The sequence below is a fragment of the Rosa chinensis genome, chromosome 4, assembly GCF_002994745.2.
Source record: "Rosa chinensis cultivar Old Blush chromosome 4, RchiOBHm-V2, whole genome shotgun sequence".
Lineage (NCBI taxonomy): Eukaryota > Viridiplantae > Streptophyta > Magnoliopsida > Rosales > Rosaceae > Rosa > Rosa chinensis.
Genome location: NC_037091.1, coordinates 4,068,778 through 4,092,054, shown reverse-complemented (window position 1 = coordinate 4,092,054; position 23,277 = coordinate 4,068,778). Strand labels below are relative to the sequence as shown.

Sequence of the window (23,277 nt, the reverse complement as noted above, 5' to 3'; positions counted from 1 at the left end):
AGCAGAAGAATTAAAAAAATTGTGCATTAGAGGCGGCATTAAATACTGACCTTATACTGGCATTAAGTGTGCGTCTCCGATTTGTTCACAACCACTAACCTTCTCCCCAAATCAAAATGTGTTTAGGGTTTTGTCACTATATTTTGATTCAGTCGATATTTTAGTCTTTTTTTTTTATTTTTTAGAATTATTTTGGTCATTAATATTTATTGAAAAATATCATGTCAATCACTTAGTTTTAATTCTTTTATTTAGTTTTGGTTAGTGCTATTACTCAGTCGGTTCGAGTGGGTTATAAGTATTACTGTCCCGCCCTGAATTTTAAATAAAGAATTTCAAAATCTGAAACACTTACAGAATTTCAAAAACTAATTCTATAACTTCGAGTGAGTGCCTCTCTTTATCAAAAAGAAAGTACTTAATACCTCGGATCCAACATAGTTGCAACATCCATCATCCCATGAATGATATTCCAATAGTTATCAAATTTCATCGACTGTTTTTGTGTCATCAACCTCACTTCAAGGTGTTCGAAATTTAACTAATTATTTTTCCCAATTTTAATTTGACAAACATTCACGTGTCAGTTTGCAGTACGTTGGTGACACCACTGCAAACCGATACGTGTCCGTAATTGTAATTCCAAAATTACAATTACGGACACGTGTCCTTATACAAGGCGGTGACACTATATACGTACCTATATAAACAGATTAATCCCAAAATTGAAAAATCTCAGAAACCAAACAAACAACTCACCTCTGCAAAATTTTCCCCCAAAAACCCTAAAGCGCACAACTTTTCCGGCGAGAGAACTCTCCGATGGCCGCAATCAGCCTCCGGAAGGGCAACACCCGGCTGCCGCCGGAAGTGAACCGCGTGCTGTACGTCCGGAACCTCCCCTTCAACATCTCGAGCGAGGAGATGTACGACATCTTCGGCAAATACGGCGCGATACGGCAGATACGTATAGGTACGAACAAGGACACCAGGGGCACGGCGTACGTGGTGTACGAGGACATCTACGACGCGAAGACGGCGGTGGACCATCTCTCCGGGTTCAACGTGGCGAACCGGTACCTGATCGTGCTGTATTACCAGCAGGCCAAGATGGGGAAGAGGTTTGATCAGAGGAAGAAGGAGGAGGAGATCGCTAAGATGCAGGAGAAGTACGGCGTCTCCACTAAAGATAAGTAATTGAGATCTTCTTCTGGCTCAAGAATTTCTAGGGTTTTATGCTTTGTTTGTTTGTGTATTTCGAAAATTGAGGATTATGTAATATGATAATTTGGAATTTTGAGTAATCCGCTTGAATAGATATGCAACAGAGATATAATGATATCTACTGTTTGGTTATGTAGAATTCGAAGAACGTTCTGGTAACGTAGTATTTGGGATTTTGGTGATACTGGTTTCGGAGGTTTCGATAGATTGGCAAAATTAACTAGGATGAGTTTAAAAAGACCTTCATACTACTCAATTTCAACATTTGGATCCCAGCTTTTTATTGTATCCGTATATATCGTATTAATCGTGCTGATTGAAAAGTCACTGGACATTTAATTGAATTGGGAAAACACTGTAGTGTACAGATATAACACGACACAAATAGAACAGAAGTCTCTCATATGAGAACTTGTTAGATAGGCCCCAAAGCCTTTTGGGTCTTCTTGGACTTAGAAGTCTTCTTAGATTGTTCTGCATCTGCAGAAATTGTATTTCTGGTCTTACTGTTTTATGCTTTGTTAGAATTGTAGTTTACGTGTTTGAGATGATCTGGCTAATATATTTTGAAACCCCCTTCCTGTTCTTGGAACTTGTCAGAGGGGGTGTATGCCGTTTAGGTTTGCTAATAATGACAACATATACCAGTAGTCAGATCTTGGGTGCTTCGATAGATTTTTGCAATTATATCTATAGGTTAGGTGTGTCTGATTACGAGTATTGTCTCTAACTGTCAAAGGTTGAAGTAGGTACTTGCAGAACACAGCATGATCGGTTCTCTAATTTAATCAGTTATTTACATGTTAATCTATGCATATATTGGAAATTCACTTCAGCATACGACCAGATCCAAGTCTTTTCTTAGGTTTATCACTATTTAGTCAGCCTGCTGCTTGATCGTCTTTCGATGTCAAAAGCTACTTGCAACTTCAGCATACCACCAGATCCAAGTCTTTTCTTAGGTTTATCACTATTTAGTCAGCCTGCTGCTTGATCGTCTTTCGATGTCAAAAGCTACTTGCAGTGTCTTGTGATGTAGTAATCACTTAAGCATACCACCAGATTGCAATCTTCTCTTAGGTTTATCATGAGCTAGTCAGCCTGGGTGTGCTTGATTGTCTTTCAATGTCAAAAAAGCTACTTGCAGTGTCTTGTGATGTAGTAATGTTGTTGTATTCTATTTAATTAATGGAAGACTTTGACTTTGTCTTTTTGTTGCAATATCAATGTGTGTACAAATCCTGGATTTCCTAATATAGTCATAGCTATAGAAGAAACACAAGGAGTTGGAATAGGTGGAGTTTTATGTTACATCCCTCTAAATCAGATGCCTGTTCATCCGGCATGGTACTGATGAAGTTTGCAGCATTGTTTAATGGAAGGGCAAAGATTCCTCATGGTAGAGGATTATAAGTTAGAAGTTAGAACACTACTCTACCCTCTGTCAACAATAGTTATTCTGGCTATTCCTTGTCAAGACAGTTCTGAAGTAAAGTATCTTGACATTGGCAGTATTGCCTAAAATCAACTGAAACTTTAGATTGATCAAACAATTATTGACTACAATTTTAAGATAGAAAGTTAATTTCTATCCACAATGTTGAGAGTTTTTAGGTTGTTCTTTTAGTCGCCAATGGGGGTGGGGAGGACTTTTTACAAGTGTATTTTTGTTAATTTTGTACACATCAATTCAATATTTGATAGATAAAGATAAAACTTCTGTAAGATATCCCTGCATTCAATCTTCATTTGCCTTGACAAACCAAACTAGTAGCAATTAAGAACTTCCTAAGTTGTTATGAACCTTGTGGGGCGTACTTGGAATTTAGAAGTCTTAGAATTATGATTACTTTTAGTTAAATGCGCAGTTTGGATTACGGATCCAAAAAATCGTACAGGTTTTGGCCAGAGAAAACAGAAGTTCATACTTGTGGAAGTTGGTGGCCATTTTGTATTTGTATTGAGATTGCATCTACTAGAAGAGTGGAAGTGACTGTTCCATCCCATAAGTCCGGCCGATAATTATGTACTTGTGGGTGCTCAAAGATTTGATCGTAGTAGAGGGGGAGTATACCATTTTCGAGGTAGTAATGTCAATATGATTCGGGTAAAGTGAGTGGAATGTTCATCAACACCAAGGGTGGACTTTCTGATAAACATCAATTCTTGTTGAACTTGGTCTCCTGTTAAGTAAATTTTTTTTAATAGATAGTCTGAAAACTTCTATGAAATGAATGAGTTCTCTCTAGACTTTTGTGTTCACGTAGGGTTAGATTTGTCTAAGTCCTCTTATTGTCTCTCTCACGGTTGAAGTAGCTTGATCTGTTGAGTTGTAAAATGGGGGAGGAAAGATGACATGAGTACTGTAATTGAGATGAAATCCAACATTATCTAGTTTTCAGTTGTGGTTCACACCACTTCAGCTGAGTTGGCATCTGGTTGCAAATCTTTTGTTTGCTATCTCTCTTAGTCAGCCATGGTGCTGCTCCATTGTCTGTTAGTGCTAATGGCTAGTTGGCTACTTGCAGTTGGTTGGGATGTAATATTGTTTTTAGTTTTTCAAATAATTGTAGATATCTTCTGTTTTGAGTTGCAAAGGTTATATATGTTCAGATCCTTGAGTTCTCAAAGTAGTCATGATTTTGTTTTGGCTGTGACAAAAAGAAACCACAAGGAGTTACAATTAACCTGATTCTTCATGGTAGTAGACCTGCTAGAAGAGGTTGGAAGGTTAGAAAACTGCCCTTGCCCTTCTGTCAAACTTGACTGTCAAAGGAATCAGGTTGTAGTGACTTGACTACAATCAATACAACAATATTTTGTATGAAGACTGGAATAGCATTCTTTGTAGCAATAATGAAGTGTTATGCCCTTGTGTCAAACTTGACTGTCAAAGGAATCAGTTTGTAGTGACTTGACTACAGTCAATACAACAATATTTTCTATAAAGACTGGAATAGCATTCTTTGTAACAATAATGAAATCTTAATGTTATGAGTCTAACTTCAATAGGTTTAAGTGATATATAGGATTTTTTTTTTTTTCTTTTCCTTTTTAGAGGTAGAGAAATCCTATTTTCAAATAGTATTAGAAGCTACAGCAGGCTTTTGAATGTTGGGCAATGAGACAATTAGAAAGATGGCCATTATGCTGAGGATTTTGCTGTTACGGCTGAGGATTTTGAAACAAAAATGGGAAAATTTGCTTTTCTAATTCATCAATTGTTACCAATTTGCATTTAGTTAGGTTTCTTCCTCATTTCTTTAGTGTGCATGTGTTGATTCAGTTTTGATATGGCAAAAAAGTATGTTTATTTTGTTGAGGCTGTTGTTTCCTAACATTAGGAATTCAATTATGTTCCTATATTTAAGAACTCATTTATGTGAGAGTACTTCAGTATAAACAATATGAGAAGATCCCACAGACTGTGCTTATCTATTAGTTATTATTAACTGTTACCATTTCAATTGCTTTTGTTTATGTGTTTCTGAGATTACTATAGATGTGATGTGTTGGAATGATTTGAAGGGTTTGGAGAATTTATGGAGAATTTGCACACAGTGAGATATCTTGATGTTTGTGGTTAAATGAGATTAGTGCTTGTACCCTTTTGATTTTATTGGAGTAAGAACTCTGTGGTTAGTGTTTATGAGGAAATCATGTTTGTCTGTTCAAATAAATGGCGGTACTTATATTTGAGGTATGGATTCTATGGTACATGTATAATTGTGTCATTAGATTTAGATATGAAGTTATGAACAGATGAGCTTAACTTGTAGTTTGTTGTTCTTGCCCTTCCTCCCTCTCTCCCGACAAAATTGTATTTTTCTTGAGACAGTGGTATGTTGTTATAGCTTGTAGTATGAACTATTAGGAAGTCCTACTTTACGAATACTAGTAACCTACTCCATCTCCTGAGGGGGAAATCATGTTTGTCCGGTGAAGATGGTGCTGAAAGTGAATAAATTTCAGTAAGGGTTGCAGCGACTCTTTTTTGTTGCTTGAGAACTCATTTCAGTTGTATCTATTGGTGTGTATTTGGCAAGAGTAGGAGGATAGGATAGTATAAAGAGAAGAGAAGATACCGTGCTTCCCCTTTCAAATCCCTGCCCCTTGGTATGTCAGCATGGATATGCACTTTGTCGCACAATTACAGCTATAAGGTTTTGGGAATTGATCGCAACAGAATAGAATCATTTAAGGAAGTTGGACAGGGTCAGACTCGTCTAATTCCATTTACCGTCAAGGTTGAAGCATGCTGACTTGATCAATGTCAAGGTGCAATTATGCTGGACTTGTTCAGTTCTAAAATTGCGGAGAATAAAGTCGATCAGTACATTAATTGATTCCAATATTAATATATTTCCAGTGTTCACTTGTGGTCTATCGTATGAGACCAGGAAATATGTCTTGGATGTTGAAATGCTAGTTGATGGTTGAAACTACTTGTTTCTTCTTTCAACAACGGAAACAGCCTGTATGTGGAAACAGCCTGTATGTTGGTGCTGTGGATGTTCTATAGGTCCTCAAGTTTCTATTGTAGTGGTCATTGTGTCTTCGACTGAATTTTCCTCTTGGGTAATTGTGATTCTTCTTCTCAAATTGGGATTTGTTTGATTTAGGGTTCCAAACTGTAATGGGGAACTTGATTTAAGACCAGCCACCAGCCTATAGGATGCGTCTTCTCCACAACCCACATATACTTGGTACTAAAGAATACATAAAGTTCATAATGATTAGTCAATCATGGACTACAGATCAACAAAGAAAATAAAGTCTAACTAGCCCCTCTACTTATCTTTTTATATTAGGTATAAGTCTCATGAAATCTCTTTGGTATTATGATACAGAACGACCGGTTGAACATAATCTCCAATGCCAGCCTTTGCATTTGAATGGCTCTTGCAATTGCAAGCGGAAGTATGAAGAAGCATTGGTGATTCAGGATCCTAAATGAGGGTCTTGTATTGAACATTTCACAATGTAATATATCAATACATGTAAGCAGAATGTTTGTTTATGCAATCAAATAACTGCAGACTGAAAAATGAGAAAAAAATCATTCAGAAGTGGACTGAAATGATTGTTGTTTGACTTAGATATGGACAGTCGACCAAACTCAAATTATAAATAAAGGGGAGCTTATGGAAATTCAGTACTATAATGTACTGCAAAAACACATATAAACAAGAGCCCCTACCACATGAACTATATATTAGATATGGAGAATGTCAAATCAACTTCTAAGAAGAAGGAGAAGAAGAAACAGAGATGTTACTCTCTGGCCTCAGTTCAATTGTGAGTTGCCCCTTTCTCCAAAATATGTTTATTTTTGCCAGTCACTTCTCCAAAATATGTTTATTTTTGCCGAGTGGAGAAGTGACTAGCAAAAATAAACATATTTTGGAGACATTTACCAACTAAATTTTTTGTCGATATTGAGTAACTCCCAATTGACTAGTAATTACCATAGAAAAGTGAATGTGAGACTATAGTATTTGGAGACTCATAATAGTACAAAAGCCAATATTAAATGACAGTTACACTCAAACTGAGTATTGCCTGAAAACATCATTACAATGAAGCATATAGACCCTAATGGAGGTGACTTCTGAACTAATTGCAATCAAGTATAGTAAATGCCAATAGTATACAAGCCTATCGACGACCACCATACTGTCTACTATTGTTGCCTCAAGGGATGACATTCCCAATACCTATGAATTGAGAGCCATAGTGTGATAATTCAAAGCCAAGTTCTTTTGCTGACCATCTAGAACATCTTTTTCAGCCAATTGCCAACATCCTTGGAATTTCTATATTCAACTTTTATATAGCTCAATTTTGGCTTATGGAAACAAAAGTTTATAAATATAAATGGCCACCAAGTGGAAATCCAATAAGAATAAGTAGTACATATATAAAGGGTTCAACATATTCTGTAGGATATAAGGGAATTGGTCGTCTCAAAATGCATCATGAACCCTAAGAAAGTATAATATCTCATCAAAAGAGAAAACCAGCAATAGATGTGACAGAAGTGGTTTCTGCATAAACGAACAAAGAAAGTGTATCATTAATAAAAGAGCAGCAAAATGTCAGTATCATGGTTGTTATGTATAAACAATTGAAGTCATTACACCATTTCAGCAAAGATTTGGTAGAGTTTTCTTGCTGGTACAATCAATTCCCGCACACAAAAAAGGGTCCTGCTAATTTCATTCATCACTTCTGAATTGTGCTATCAGTTCTTGTTTAGGTGTAAGATCTTTTTCACCTCAGTAAATTAAAGTCTGCTGCACACAAATGTGATAATTATCTGAGTTTGATTTAATCCCACACTAGAGTACTGGACCTCTGCAATAGATCACATTTATGAAGACTGTAAACACATTTATGCATCAGTAGCTGCAGTGTTTCATAATCTTAGAGCTAGGCTGAGTTCAAATTTTTTCTGATGCATGACAGTTGATTTAATAACTTACTCAAATAGATCACAAATTTGTCCTGTTATGAAGAAAATAATTGGGGTCTTTTGCCATTTTCTTCTTTGTTACAATAAATTGCAGTCAGTAGACTTGAATGCAAATGCAGGCTCACTAGTAAGTAGTAACTACTATTGCATCACTTAATGTCTATTTAATTGGCTCTTAATGATGCCATAATAAAAACCCCATTTAGAAAGTATTGAAATCCAATTAATGTCATTTCAATCCTTTGGTGATAAGCAAAGAAAATTGAGATTACTGTTTGCTTGCTTTCTTGCTAGGTTGAAATATTGAAATATAACTTAGATGAGACTTCTGGGTAGTGTTCATTTGGAAAGCAACAATAAGCAAAAATGCAAATTATAGGTCAATATTAACCGGTTTTTCCGCATAAACCTATTTTTTGGCTATTTGCCTCAGACAAAATGTAGAACCTCATAGAAGAAGAATTGATGTCACCTCTATTTTATATGGGGGATTTAGATTTCATTAATCTAATTGCTTTCATCATTTTTGGTCCAATTGTAATCACCCTCTGATTCCAACTCTTCTCACACTTTGTCGCAAATGAATGGGTTAGATTAAGTGAGACTTGACCGCTAAGGATGCTTTAGTTAATCAAACCATTCAAGAAATAATTGGATGTTGTCAGTGGTCTTGGATAATTTATTTCCTTGGTTTGAAATTATTCTTGATAGAATATTAGTCATTTGTTTTCTGAGTTTCTTATATGTCATTGTAAAAGAAGAAATCAAAGGGTTATTCAAAGCAATTTACTCACGTATCTCACGCTAATAATCCGTAAACTTGTGATAATCTTGCTCATTCTATTACTAATATAACCATATTGTATGAGAAGATGAGGTACCTTTCATGGTTGCTTCCTTATCTTTCTATGCTTATATTGTATCCTTCAATGAAACTGTTTTAGGCTCTTAAAGTCATTCTTCTTAGAAAACTTAGCGATATAAGAATAATTTTATCAATAATAGTTAGGCTGGGTTCCAAACCTCTTAATTAAAAAAAAAAAAAATTATCAACAAAAGAACAATTCACTCAAGTAATTTACAATTTTTATAAAGAGAAAACTATTTAGAGGTTTTCAATGATATTATTTGATACTTATTTGGAGTCAAGATAAAAGCCAACCATATCCCCATCTCCATCCAAAAAATCAACTGATTACAACTTGAGCATATATGCAAGTCTATGAGCTGCCTCAATACGTTTTTGATCTAGGTCTATATGAAACTTGTGAACATTTTAAAACCACTTCCACGGCATCACATTCAAATTCTATATCAATAAGCTCTTATCAAGTACTAGACACATTATTGAGTTTGTTTTTCTTTTTTAATAATTAACTATTCAATGTCAAACTTCGGATAAGCCAATATATCTGTCTACGCATAAAGAAACACAATCATGAAACATTAATTTCTATGGAAATTGATTGAGACCATTTTGTTTTTGGCTCATCTAGATATATACATGGGTCATCACTATTGGTTCTTCTAGTTCATATAATATATATTGTTTTCGTGAAGATATTGATGGGTCTTTGTGAATCATATAGTATAGGGTAAAACATATAGAGCCAATTTTATGAAGTAAAAGCGTGTTGATTTTTAAGCTAAAGGTTAAGCAAAGATCTAGTCAAGTCCATAGAAATCATCAGTCTACATTAAAACGACGGAAGCTAACTAAAGCTATGCTAAATTATTGAAACAAATTTCTTGAGGATTATTTGTGGTTGTAGAGTAACAAAGCACTATATATGCCTTTGTTTTTTGCTTTTAAAAGATGATCAAAGGATTTCATTCCTACCCCCATAGTGACTCGAATTCATGACTTCGTACATAGATAGTGGGTGCTCTAAGCACTATATAGTATATATGCCTTTAACTACTATTAAGCAAGCAACGTATATCTTCCAATGTGACCTCAATTTATATTCTCATTGTTTTTTTTATGGTGATGGGTGGTCTCACTATCTGCCCATAGTAATGTTACAAAGAAATACAGATGTAGCTTTAACTTTTACCTTGGTCCCCATTATCCATCTTGGGTACCTTCATGCCTTTAAATCCCAAACAGAACAGTGAAATGAAAGAGAAAAAAGGAGAAAAGATAGAAGAAAAAGGAGATATATTCTTCTCCAAGTATTCATGTTGTTAATTTGAAAACTTTTAAAGTTGTAAGATCACAATGATTTATTTTCGAGATACACAACAAAGAAAAGACATTATCTAAATAGTTTTACATATTTAATCAAAAGAGAAAAAGCTCATAGAATACGTACTCTAGAATCGACGAGGAAGTTCAAAAGATGAACTCAGATCAATATGGCAACATCTATTCCTGTAGCATATTTGTGGACCACAGAGCTTTCTTCGCAGGGATCCATACTCTTCTTTCTTGTCTAGACATATCCACCATTTGTTACCTACTTCCGTTTGTTCCTGCCACTCGGAGCATCCTATCTTTTCCAACTGAACTAGTTGAAGGTGGTGGACCTAAAAGTTATTGTATCCCAAAAGTAGCAATCGGGTTTGGAGATTGAGTCGGGTTAAATCTAACATCACACAAACTCGACTTAATCTGAAGTCAAAATTTCACTCATAAGTCTCATGACGAGTAGGTGGAAGTCCTGAACAGGATCAAAACCAATTGAATCTCGACAGTAAGACACACTTAGTAATAATAATTAAGCACGATCAAGGCAATATCAAAACTCTATGCCCCATTCCTTATCGCCTAAATTGCTGAAATAAACCGTCTCATATCCATTCGCCAAACTCAGGGATAAAGTAAACTAAAATCATCATCACCGTAATAGTTGCCATAAAAAGTAAATCAAATAAGTTAACTATACATATCAAGAATTGAAATCACCAAATACATGTCAAGTCATTTGTCCTGCCAGAGGGGTAGAAAATTTCTTCAAAATGAATTTCCAATTAACTGAAAATACTCATTCGCTAAACTCAGGAATAAAGTAAACCAAAATCATCATCACTGTAATAGTTGCCATAAAAAGTAAATCAAAGTCAAGAATTGAAATCACCAAATACATGTCAAGTAATTTGCCTTGCCATAGAGTGGAAAATTTCTTCAAAATGAATTTCTATTTTTCCAATTAACTGAAGAAAAAGAAAAAAGCTGCAACGTTAAGAATCTGAGGGGCTATGGTAGCACCACATGTCATCTAATCAAAGGGACCCTAATGTCTGTAGGGCATAAATTGCATGAACCCAGAGAGCTGTCACATCATGATTGGATAAAGCTGTGATTGAATGAAGGTGCTTCTACCTTTTCGTGAACTCTCACACACCTTTTCCCTCAACTTTCCTCATATTTCGTGCCCAAAAGCATCCCCAGAGAATATCCCAATCCAACGGCCCCCTCACTCGATCCCACCACCCTCAAAATGAGACCGGACGCACCAAATCCCCTCCCAAGATGGGAAATTATTAATGCTTTGCTTTGGTTTCGTGTGGTCTAGGCAAACCAAGGTGAATCAAAAATTTACACATCACAAGCAATCTCATAGAGAGAGTAGGTGGGATGTTGCTTTCACAAGGCCAATTATTTTTATTTTTTTTATTTTTAGGTAAAATTTTTTTTTCTTTTTATTATTATTTTATTGCTTTGAAGGCCCCAGCATCAATCTTATCACCCAAAAAAAATAATGAGTAAGAAAAATTAAAAAAAGGAAAAGGACCCTACAACCACAACCCCCTATTTTGGCCTTTTCTGGTTCTGAGAGCTTTGTAACCGACCCTACCCACTTCACGAAATTAATAAGATAAAAGATCCTTTCAAAAAAAATAAAATAAAAGATATGATGACATGAATGAATATTATATTTATTGACAGCATAATGGATTGCATGAGCCCCCACCACAAATGATTTCTATGCAAAAATATGCTTAGAGTAATACTACAAGAAAATATAATTTTTATCCTGAAAAATCGATATGAATCATGGAGAGTAATCATTTTTTTTTTTTGGTTGAAATGAATAATGAAGTTGGCTTTGATGACCAAAAATGATTGATACAATACCGCTAAGGTAGGTAGTCGATTTCGTAGTCAGTCGTGCTTATCTTCAGTTAAATTTAGATTTATCAGTGAAAAATAATAAAACAGTTAAAACGCTTTCACTCATATTTGATATAATCAAATGTTTTGTTCAGATACGAGTATAGTAAATCAAATGAATCAATTAATACTTGACGAATGTGTTCATACATTTGAAATATGAAGTGTAGTGAGAATTTATATAACTTAAAAATATCGATTGCAATGGACTAGAAGGTAAAACATTAAAGTATGTTGGTCGGAGATTTTAGTGTTTGCTAAAAAAGTGAAGAGAGAATAGAAGAGTTTGGGTAAAACCCACTATTACCATGTGATGCAGAGAAAAGGCAAGTTTGTGCTATGAAATGCCAACAAGAGGAAGGTCGGTCTGTCCATGAATGTCCACTATGGAGATAAATTAGCATAATATGTAAAGTTTGGACCCTTGAAAGCGTGAGTTTGAACGAGAAAATGGTGTTTTTCCAAAGTTGGAATATTTGCATTGCCAAACCATAGAATATAAGCATTGCGGTGCTTGAATATTGTCACACACTCAACTGTTATAATCCTCATCAATTTAGCATGACACTTCTCCTATATTGCATCACACACCCCACTTTAGGTATGTAACACACTCCACTTCATATATGAAGAACACTCAATCCTCTTTTGAAATTAAGATGATAATTAGTGCATGTTTATTTTAAATATTATATTCGTCTATATATTTAACAATTATTAAATTACTGCATGATTTTCAATTTAGTCGAATTGTTAGAGTGACGATATCCCAATTTAGATCTATATTATCTAAATCTAGCCATATCGATTTAGTGGGTTTTATCTCGAATTATATTACTTTATCATATAAAATTGAAGAGTCTTTTGAATTTCTTGACAAATAAGTAAACGTGAAGGAAAATATACATATGGTCGATTTAGATCTACATTACTGAAAATAAGCAAATAAGTGAGCGTTTTGACACATGTTCGAACGTGAAAAAAACCAATCTTGTGGTAACTTTTTTACCACACCATAGACAACACAATGCACGAGGGGAACACAAGTTGCAAATGTTTAACGTGACCAAAGCCTAGTGATCTCGTATGCCTTCACTTCCAAACATCCCAAAAGCTTGAGTGCTACACAATTCACCACCCAGTCAGAATCTCACACGTCTTCCCTAGAGAAGAGTCCCATAACTCGTGAGCAAGAAGCCAGACAAGTCCTCAGTCAAACCAAAAAAAAAAACACCGACTGAGACTTCCACACGAAGTTTCCCCTCATTCCTGGTCGTCTCCATGACTCGTTTTTTTAACCTTTTTCACCAGCTCAAATTTAACCTTATTCAAACTGCACGTTAAAATCAAAACAAGCAGAGGGAATATCACGCAATTCTAATGAACCTCGTAATATATATAATATTTACTATTATTTATTTACCCCCCTCCCCTGCCCTTCACGGCCTTCGAGACTCCACGAGCCTCCTTCTCCCTCTGCCGTCATCATCGTCAGTTACATTGCTTAATATTCTCCATCACTTTTCTCACTTTAAATAATTTAACTTGTTTCGAAAAAAGTAAATATTACCCTTAAAAGATGGGAAATTTAAGAAAGGAGAGAGAGCCTCGTCCCACTTTGTTCCCCTCTCAAGAAACCGTCACTGTGTAATACTAGGTCCTCAAAAACCGCACCACCTAACCCCGAAAATATTTTTTACCATTCCACAAATTTTAGCACACAAGTCTAAATGCATTAGTTAAATAATTCAAATATTCCAATATACAAAGCCGTTTGATCATTCCACTAACATAGTGTAAACAGTCGATAATCTACCCGCATTTAAATTCATAATTTTAATATTCTGAAATATTATTAGATAATCTATCCGTATTTAAATTCATAATTTTAATATTCTGAAACATTATTAGATGAACAATTTAGAATACTATTCTAAATAGTCAATAATAATCTATCAGCATTTAAATTCAGAATTTTAATGTTCAAAAACATTATTAGATGATGAATTCAGAACACTATTGTAAACAGTCAATAATCTACAAACATTGGACTTCAAAATTTCAATACTCTGACACAAATCAACACAGACAGCCAATAATCTACGAATATTCAACTTCAAAATTTTAATACTGTGAAATACTCTAAAGCCTTTTCAGATTTTTGCTTCATACACCAGGTGCTGCAAAAGCACAAGTAGATTTCTCAGAAATATTAAGTCTCCTTTTTTTTTTTGTACCATTTATTTTATTACATAGAGAGATAATATGGTCCATAGATTTACTTGGTTCTTACAACTGTGCCCTTGCTAACAAAAAAGGAAGGGAAAGTGGGAAAAAAGGAAAAGTTAAAAAGCCTGTACCAAGTCCCCGTACTACTCTACTATTCCGACGCCGATTATACTTTTCTTCTTCTTCTTCTTAATATTATATTTATCTTCATTTTTTTTTTTTCGTTTGGGAAAATTTTTTCAAAATTAAAAAAAAAGGTCCAAAATTTGTTTCACGGTTTTGCTGCTAGCAACGAAGCCAAACCGGTCACGATCCTCGCTCCTCTCTCAACGCTCTTCGGCTTGACCGCCGGCGGCTGCCACGCCACCGCCACTGAATTTCCGGTCACTTTCGCCTCAACTTCCGGCGACGGATCGGTTAAATTCACGGCGTCCTCGCCGAAGATCAACTCGAGTTCTCCGCACTCGCTCAGGTCGTCGGAAACGACGACGGTCCCATTCTCCGGCGCCGGAGCAACGACGTCGTTCCGAAGCTGCGAGGCGGTGGTTCTGGTTGTGCAAGGAGAGAGCCACTTGGCTCTGACGTACTCGGCTTTCCGCCACGGCGGAAACGGCATTCCTTTCTTCTTGAGGCTCTGCTTCGCCGCCTCCGTTACGATGGAGACGATCTGGCCGAGACGGTCCGATTTGCCGACGAAAATGAACGGCAGCGATTGAAGGACTGCCTTGTAGGCCCCAGTGGGCCGCGCCACTTCGAATTCCGATCGGAAATCGATGTCAATCAACAACCTGTCCCCCTCCACCATCACATCGATGTACTCGTATTCACCTGAAAACCAGAAAACAATTTCGGTTGTGATTTTTTTAATTATTTTTTTTTAAATTTAAAAAAATTAGAGCGGCGGTTTTAGGGTACAGTACCGGCAGGAAAAGACGGTGATTTGTCCCACTTGGATTTACAGATGGAGGAGTCGTAGCCGAGAGACGAGAGGCCGTCGGTGACGATCTTTCTGAGCTCGTCTTTCTGTTTGATATTCTTGTTCGTCTCGACGATTTTGGCTGAGTCGGCTAAGAGGTTTCTCTCGTGGACACTCGCGCATGGAATCAGACTCTGAAAAATCGTAAAAGCAAACAAACAATTCGAATCAGATTGAAAAAGAAGATTTATGCTTTTATGTTTCGTAATCCAGAAACCGCGACAGAATATAGAAAAAGTGAGGTTGAAGCGACGTCGTTTATACCTTGAGGACATCAGAGGCGTCGCCGCCAAAGGAACCACCGGTGGTGATGGACTCGCCGCCGAAGACGTCGAGCTCGTCGTCGGAGCTGTCATTGTTGTTTCCGTTAAAGCAATTGCAGCGATTCCGGCCACATTTCGTCGCCTGCTGCTTCTCGTTGGTTTCTTCGAGGAAATTCTGAACCATCTTCGCAAGGCAAACCGAGCTCGGCTCGAACTCGGCGATGGCTCCTCCTCCTCCTCCGCCGTCCTTGTTGAAATCACCGCCGGCGACGGTAGGTTTTTCCGTCGAGGAGATTCTAAGCACGCTCGGGAACTGCCGGTCAAACAGCCGCCGGAGCCGGGATTTCAACACCGGCTTGGCAGCCGAGTCGATCCGGACCGGCTCTCTCACCGCCTCGGAATCGATATCGATCGGTTGGATCTTCATCGGAAAAGGCATCGAAACTCCGGGAATTCAAAATCTCAGAGGGTTTTGGGGGCTTTGCGATTATCTCAGTCACTCAATGCACAGCTCTATTGCATTTACACCGAAACAAAATATCACTTCAAAAATTGAAAACAAAATTTGCATTAACTCGATTTTGAAATTAATGCCTGGCTTCTCGTCTCAGTCAGCTAAACAAGAACAAAAATTTCACCGTCTCAAAAAGAAGGAATTAGGAATAACTTGGGAGGCAAAATTAAGCGAAAGAGTATCGCTTTTCGTGGAAAACGTGACTGCGATGATCGGAGATACGGACATTGCGTATAGAAATGAATAACACCGCGGCCGGAATAATCATTCCCGGCGATTAATCGTCGCCGGCGACGATGGTGGTTTTGGTTTTGGTTTTTCTGAGCTATAGAGGGAGGAGTAGTGGAGACTAAAAACTGGGGTTTTGTGGAGACTGATTGAGTGGGGGATGGGTTTGGCTTTTTATAAGGAAATGAAAGGAGTGGGGCCCGGAGTCCGGTGACGTGGATTACCCGTGCCACGTGTGATTTTCACCGGGAAGGGCTTATCCGGGGTTAAATCAATGTGCTGACGTGGAGAGATTGCACGCCGGGATGGGGGGTAGAGAAATGACGGTTGTACCCTTTCCGCTAAAGTGTTATGAAAGCGTGGGAGTCGTGTGAGAGAGGGGCTGGGGTGTGAAGCGCTCGGACGGTTTTGGAGAGGCGTGGGGGTGACACGTGTGGAGGATTTGGTGAATTTCGTGATTTTTAACTGCAGAGTAGGACGACGTCATTTTTGGAGCGTTGTGAGATTGGTAAACCCAGAATTGAGGGTCACCTACAGTCGTACAGTTGAGCTACATTTAACTCCCGTTTTATGAATCGGGGTAAAATATCTGAAGAACTTGAACTAATTAGGAATTTTTTTTTTCTTTTTTTTTTCTTTCTTTTTCTCATTTTCAGTTTTACGATAAAAATTTGTCTGTCAGAATAAACTTTTAAGTTCTATTATGTTGTCACAGCATGTGATGTTTTGTACGACATAACTGTTATCGGACTTAGCTGTTGGAAATTCTTATCACGTGTTGCACGAAATGAGTTATTGATATAGATTTGAGTTTAAGAATTTTAGATTTGACACCTATCAAGTGATTCAAGGTAGTAATCATTTGTTTGTTTTGATTAGAATGATATCTTTTTTATCTTTACACCAAACTCATAGTGGCATTGCAGTACTAGACAACTACGCCCTAAATTGGCCTAATACAAAGTGTTGATTTTCAGTACAGTTCAACAATCAATTAGGAATTTCTGTGAATTGACGATGCATCGAGTGCATCAATATAGCTGGATATTATGCAGATGGTTACATGCCGGATTTGTGCAATATTTGGTCAGATCTAAACGAGAATGGTGACACACAATCTGGCCGGTATTGTTCATAAAGTGAAATCGAGGTAACCTATAAAATGATTGGTTCAAACAAGAGCATTAAATCAATTCGATGACATTGAGTCCCACCCTAATGGTGATTACTCAAATTTGCAAATTTAATGGATGAAGCATAACATATTAAACTTATACCTAGAAAAAGTAACGTCTTTCAAGCACAAGCAAAGAATGAAAGATATCCCTTATGAGTACAATGCCCATGTGATGGGATTAACGTGAGTGGTGACCAGATTGAATGGAAAAACATTAAGTGGTTCTTTAACTAATTGGTTTTTGAATTCCTCCTATCATATGTCACAAGAATTTCATTTTCGCTACACTTTTGTTTTAATAACCTTCTATATACATGCACTACTCATATAAAAGTAGTTAAATCTAATGACAATTTTGTAGATTTCTTCTAAATTAAATCTAAACTTTAATCATTCTGTTATCACATAAATGCAGTCTGCATTTACCTCAAGAAATCTTCATTTTCATTTGAAATGAATTTGATGTTTCCACTTTCCATTCCAAGATGACAAGATTTAATATATTCACCTACTTGGTTCATTTTCTGCCTTCATTTCATTAACTGCTAAAATTAGTTACTGTTATAAATTAATTAATGTGGTTACATCAGAATAGTTTTTTTTTTTTTTTTTTTTTTAATACATCAGAATAGTTAAGAAAACAGTAACTATTGGGGTTCCCATGAAATCTTTAGAACGATCGTATATGATGGTGACCTATAAGTAAATGATTCCTACAGTGAAATGTTACTTTACCAAAGTTATAGTACAATAGGACAAAAAATCAATTGAAGGAATCCCCTTTTATTATTAAAGAGACGCTTATGCTATTAGTACATGTATATAATCAAGTGGTGTCCGTTGTGGGGAGCAAATTATGAATTTTGAGCTCTTTGCTTAGAAAGGTTTTTAATTTTTCTTATTTGACATTTTGTGTTTAGATATCAGAAATCCTTTAAAAAAAAATTTCCCTAATGTAAAAATATAAATTAGAAACACGGCAGGGAAAGAGATGCAACTTAATAAATTCATGATAAGTTCTCGTTACCTGGATAGGGATGATTGCTGACAAGACTAACCGTGAAGGAGGAGGCGATTGTGGCCTCTTGGTTCTGGGACATCAATTGTGGGTATGATCTTCCGGTTTATGCTAGTTTTGTGCCGTTAAAGATGGGTTAATGTGAAACTATGTTACTCCCTTAAGATAAACAACAAGCGTGACCCTCTACTAATTGAAAACACAATATTGTATCTAATTACTTAACCACTTATTAGATGTGATTTATCAAAAACACTTCATTGCAATTAAGTCAATAACTAATTTATAAGTTGTATTTCTATCATTCTATGTCACTTTTTATGACGTGTGATTCTTCACCCTTCAACATCGTCTACACTCGCTAGGGTTCGTGTGGGGTATCACCTCCCTCTTTTTCTATGGAGTATATCAAGGATATGTTAATTAGTGTAGCTTCAAACCTTGCACCAGTACTCGGTTCTGATTTGCGATTTGATTATTTTGACGTCTTCTAGCTATTTAAATATATTTTTCAAAAGTTCAAGCATCATTCACAGGGGTAGAGAGGTGTGATGGATTCGAGAAAGAGACGGGGTGGATTTCTTGGTCATTTCCATCTAACAGGTCTCATGCAAGGATTTTCCCTATAGGACCATGGCAATTTGATGGTGCAATGGTGATCTTGGGCAACTATATTACAGTATCCAGCTCTAACCTTATGTTAATCCTATCGATCGACGTCCTTGAAAATTAATGTGGGTGCAGTTGAGAATTTACTTCCGACAATATTGCAAGTAGGCGGACGGCGGTGGTAGGAGTTCTACCTTGGCTAGGGTTTTGGGGGTAGATTGTTTTGAGTTGTGGTTTGGGTTTGGGAGGAGCTTTTGGTTAATCGGTGAAAGTCAAGGTTGAGTTCTTGGTGTTCGTTGCTTGAGCATCCGTTCACTGGCTAGTTGATATGTGGGACGAATGGGCGATCAACGACAGTGATGCAATGAGCACTAACTGGGACTCAATCTCCTCTCCCATGAGTTCTCATTCAGCTGTATCTGTTTTGCATTAGAAGCGCTTAGGGAGGCTGATAAGGTGGTTGAAACAACTTGGCTGAGCTTCACGAGTGATTGCTTCCAACATCGGCCGTACAGTGTTGCTCCTCCAATAGGTAAGCGCTCAGGTAGGCATTTGGGGAGTAGAAGTTGGCCAAAGGAGGTGTTGGAACCTGTGGGTATTGACATAAAGAAGAAACAGTTGTCGATTTCTCCGACCGTAAAATTGGTGACACCTTAGCAGAAGCATCATGACCCTACGAGATGATGAACTTTCCAAGTTCAATTTTCTGTTTTGGGATTATCGCCAATTTGTTACTCTGCATTTCACCCATATAGTGTCAACTAAAGCCCCCCCGCGGTAATGTCGGGTAGCGGGAGGGGAAGAGAGAGAGTAAATCTTGCAACATGGTGACATATAAAGGGGCAAAATCGTTCAATTACTATTCATTGAATAGTAATTAACAGCTATTTAGAGGGTAGGTTTTAATATAAAGTATAATTTGTTATTCTATATTTTCAAAATTAACTTATTAACAATAGTAGGTTTTATCTTAACTAATTTAATACTCTAGACTTTTAAAATTAACCAATTTGCTTCCCTAAATTTTCAAAACTAGCCATTTGTAACCCTAGCTAGTTTTCAAAATTAATCAATGTCTGGACGAGGAATACACGAATTAAAACAAGTTAATTTAAAGCAACTCTATGTTGTATTGTTGAGGACTGTAAAGCATACATGCGTGCAATTTCTTTTTTAAATTTATAATCTATCTATCATGAAGTAAATGGTGTGGCTCATAGATTGGCTTACATTGCTGGTGTTGCTTATTTAAATTATTATTAGTTTGATAATGCTCCTGTGATTATCCATGATGCATTATTTGAAGATTCTTGTACTAGTACTCAATGTTCAAATAATATGTCTCCCTCGTTGTACAATGATTACATTCATCATTTTATTATTAATAATATTATTGGGCGTGGGGCTGAGCTTCCTAACCCCCCATACCTTTTTTTTTTTTTTTTTTTTTTTTTTAAAAGGTTAATTTAACAGAAGGGTAGTAAATTAGCTCATTTTTAGAATATACGGTAGCAAATTAGCTAAAATAATATTTAGAGTAGCAGACTGGTTAAATGTGAAAATTTAGGGTAGCAAAATTGACAAAAATAAAACCTAAAGTAGTAAATTAACACTATAATAAAACCCAAAGTACCAAATTGACAATGAAGCCTTTTCTTTATTCTATGATATGTAATGACTAATTTCTATTTTACAATGCTATCACTAGTAGGATGACTAGGATCATCTGAAATTATTTAGTGATGACTTTTTCCATCATGACCCTAAGAGATGGGTAATTACGCAAAAATGTAAAATTCAGCCTTTTGAATTGACATTTTCCACTAAAGAAATCTAAATGAAAATATATTATTGTTGAAGTATTGTGATTTATATACATATATATTTTGCAGAACTTGGTGAGTAAAATGAGACCCAATTCATCACCATTCTTTGTAAATCTATGTATAATTCTTTAATAACCATATTTGCACCATTTATTTTTCTGCAATTTACAAAGATATTTTGGCTATTTGGGCTCACTAACAAATCTTTTGACTAGTCAACTCAAAGAAACGATGGTGATGTTAACTCATAAGAGCTAAAATTCTAGTAATTACATTCTTGAGACTTGATCGCATTGGCCTAGAGACATACACAAATTCACTCATCCAATATTGAAATAATTCAATCCTTACCATTTTAATTTTGAAGTTCACTGTGGGTGGCCAATGAATGGCTAAAAGAGTTGGACCGTTAGGTTGATTGAGCTAGGTTTGAAAACAATGTGTAGGAGAGAAACAAAGATTCGACAATTGGACAAAATTGACAAATGAGTTTATTAGCAGTAAAAAAAGTGTGAAGTCAAAAGATTTTTACATTGATGATCATGAGTCATGACTCTTCTCTTGTACGCATGTCTGGTCAATTTTGAACAATGTGTTATAATGAGGACACGAAGTTAATAATTTTGTGTACATTTTTTGGGTTCACCTATTAAAAGCAAAGGGGAAAAATCTAAATTACTGATCACGAATTGAAACCATCCAATGAAGGGGCCTTCATATTTTGTAACATGTTTTCCCCTCTTCCCATTCTGGCCAATCACTTCTATCTAGCTATGTACGTACATCTTATTTTTTTCATTCCTGCCAAAATAAAAATGATGGATCTTAGTTAAGGCATTTGTTTGAGCCGTTGAGGCATTTGTTGAATCACTTGAATGTTTCTTCATTTTCAAAGTTGCAAAAATACAGAGCGTACTTCACTATAGATCTTGCATGGTTGCATTTGGTTATAGTTAAATTTCAAGAAATTTACCATATATAGTTTTACAACATTGAAAATGTGGTCCAAATTTGAGTTTCGTCACATGACCTACATTGGTAGATGTATCTAATCAAAAGGTGAAAATTGTGAATACTATTTCTTTCTTCATTAGCTAATCTACTGGTAATTCTCCTACAATGTTAAATGAGGTCTACAGTTTAAAATTCATCAATATTGTGTAATTAAAAAAGAATACTACTCGAGGCTCATTTTGCACTAATGACGTATTATGCCTTGTTAATGGATTTTTTTACATTAGTGAAGTTACTGGAAAAATACGGTGATCAAATGAAATGAAATTTTCTCAACCTTTTTGTCGAAATTTCTTAGATAGAAATAATAGAGAAGTTGCTAAAATTTATAGACAATCTAACTGAGATGGTGATAATGTCACTCAATGTACTACCTTTCTTACCATAACTCGCAATCGCACACATAATTACAATGTGAAATGGTTTTCATCATTATCCTTTTTAAAGGTGTAAACTAGTAGCCAACAAAATACCTAAATTCCTGTGCAAGTAACGTACGAGTGCCAAAGCTTTCAAATGTTACCATCAGTATCTCCTTTCTCTAAAGTTCAAACATCCTTTGAGGCCTAACTTCATGTATTTAAACTTGAAAGGTTCCATTGTCAAATAATACTGTGAGTACCTTCTTTTTTTTTTTTCTTTTTCTTTTATGCTTTAGATGATGAAAAGCCAACTCTTAAAAGAATTAGTGCAACAAAATCATGTCCCATAGACTAATACCCCTTTAATTTCTTTCTGTTAGGACCTTAATTAATGAGGTAAGACTATTCATGTCACTTTAGTGAACTTCTTTTGATGATGTCCAAAATGCAATAATTTCTTTTCTTTTCTTGAGGCTCATCATTCTCTCTTTAAAGCTTTTGGGAACATGGGCTTGTTATTAGCTTTTGGGATTCAAATGCTTTAAATTTAGAATTTAACACATTTTGTGACTTGAGAAAAGTAGCAGATTTTCTTTATTTGGTGACATACTTTAACTGTTGTAGAGCAACAAAATTAAACAAACTAAGCACTTTACTTAATTGCACTTTTGTTAGCAAAACCCTAAATCTTATCTCTTATAAAACCATATTTTGTCTTCTTAGAGTGTGATTGATTACAAAGAATGTGTGTGTGGATGAATTTGGTATTCCACTATTAGTCGAGTCATTAGTTTTTCATTGAGATTTCTTCTATCTTTCATGTGTAGACTTACCCATTTTAACGTGAACCATATATCCCTAATGCTCTATTATACGTCTTTAGTTTTGGTTTATTGATTTCTTCATTTTATTTATTATTATTATTATTATTTTTTTTTTTGAATCAAACCCAACTCGGGTGTCAATATCATTCATCACATGCCAGAATGACCATTACATACCATTTTGCTGTCTTTAACTAGACAGATCAAGAATGTGTGGTAGTATCCATGGTGGTACATAGAAATAAGTCCACTCATTATATATCAAATTCGTAGAGACTAGCGTAAATTCTCCTTCAGTATTATTCAAGAGGCACAAGAGACACATAAAGTGCATAGATCCCTTTACAGTAAATTTTAATTAGGTTCAAATTTAGAGTAAATTTATTCGTTTACCATGAAAGTGAATCTAAATATTATTCAT

At 35.9% G+C, this 23,277-nt stretch overlaps 2 protein-coding genes across 2 annotated transcripts; one reads left to right on the top strand and one right to left on the bottom strand.

The window, feature by feature from the left end:
* Window positions 1-715: 715 nt before the first annotated feature.
* LOC112200634 (splicing factor 3B subunit 6-like protein) lies at window positions 716-1,406 on the top strand. Its single transcript, XM_024341655.2, has one exon. It carries the CDS (start codon window positions 823-825, stop codon window positions 1,195-1,197), a length of 375 nt encoding a protein of 124 aa, XP_024197423.1. The 5' UTR covers window positions 716-822; the 3' UTR covers window positions 1,198-1,406.
* Window positions 1,407-14,015: 12,609 nt separating this feature from the next.
* LOC112199848 lies at window positions 14,016-16,180 on the bottom strand. Its single transcript, XM_024340821.2, has 3 exons — window positions 15,286-16,180; window positions 14,966-15,155; window positions 14,016-14,873 (listed from the first exon to the last, which is right to left on the bottom strand). Exons 1-3 carry the CDS (start codon window positions 15,721-15,723, stop codon window positions 14,317-14,319), a joined length of 1,185 nt encoding a protein of 394 aa, XP_024196589.1. The 5' UTR covers window positions 15,724-16,180; the 3' UTR covers window positions 14,016-14,316.
* Window positions 16,181-23,277: the final 7,097 nt, after the last annotated feature.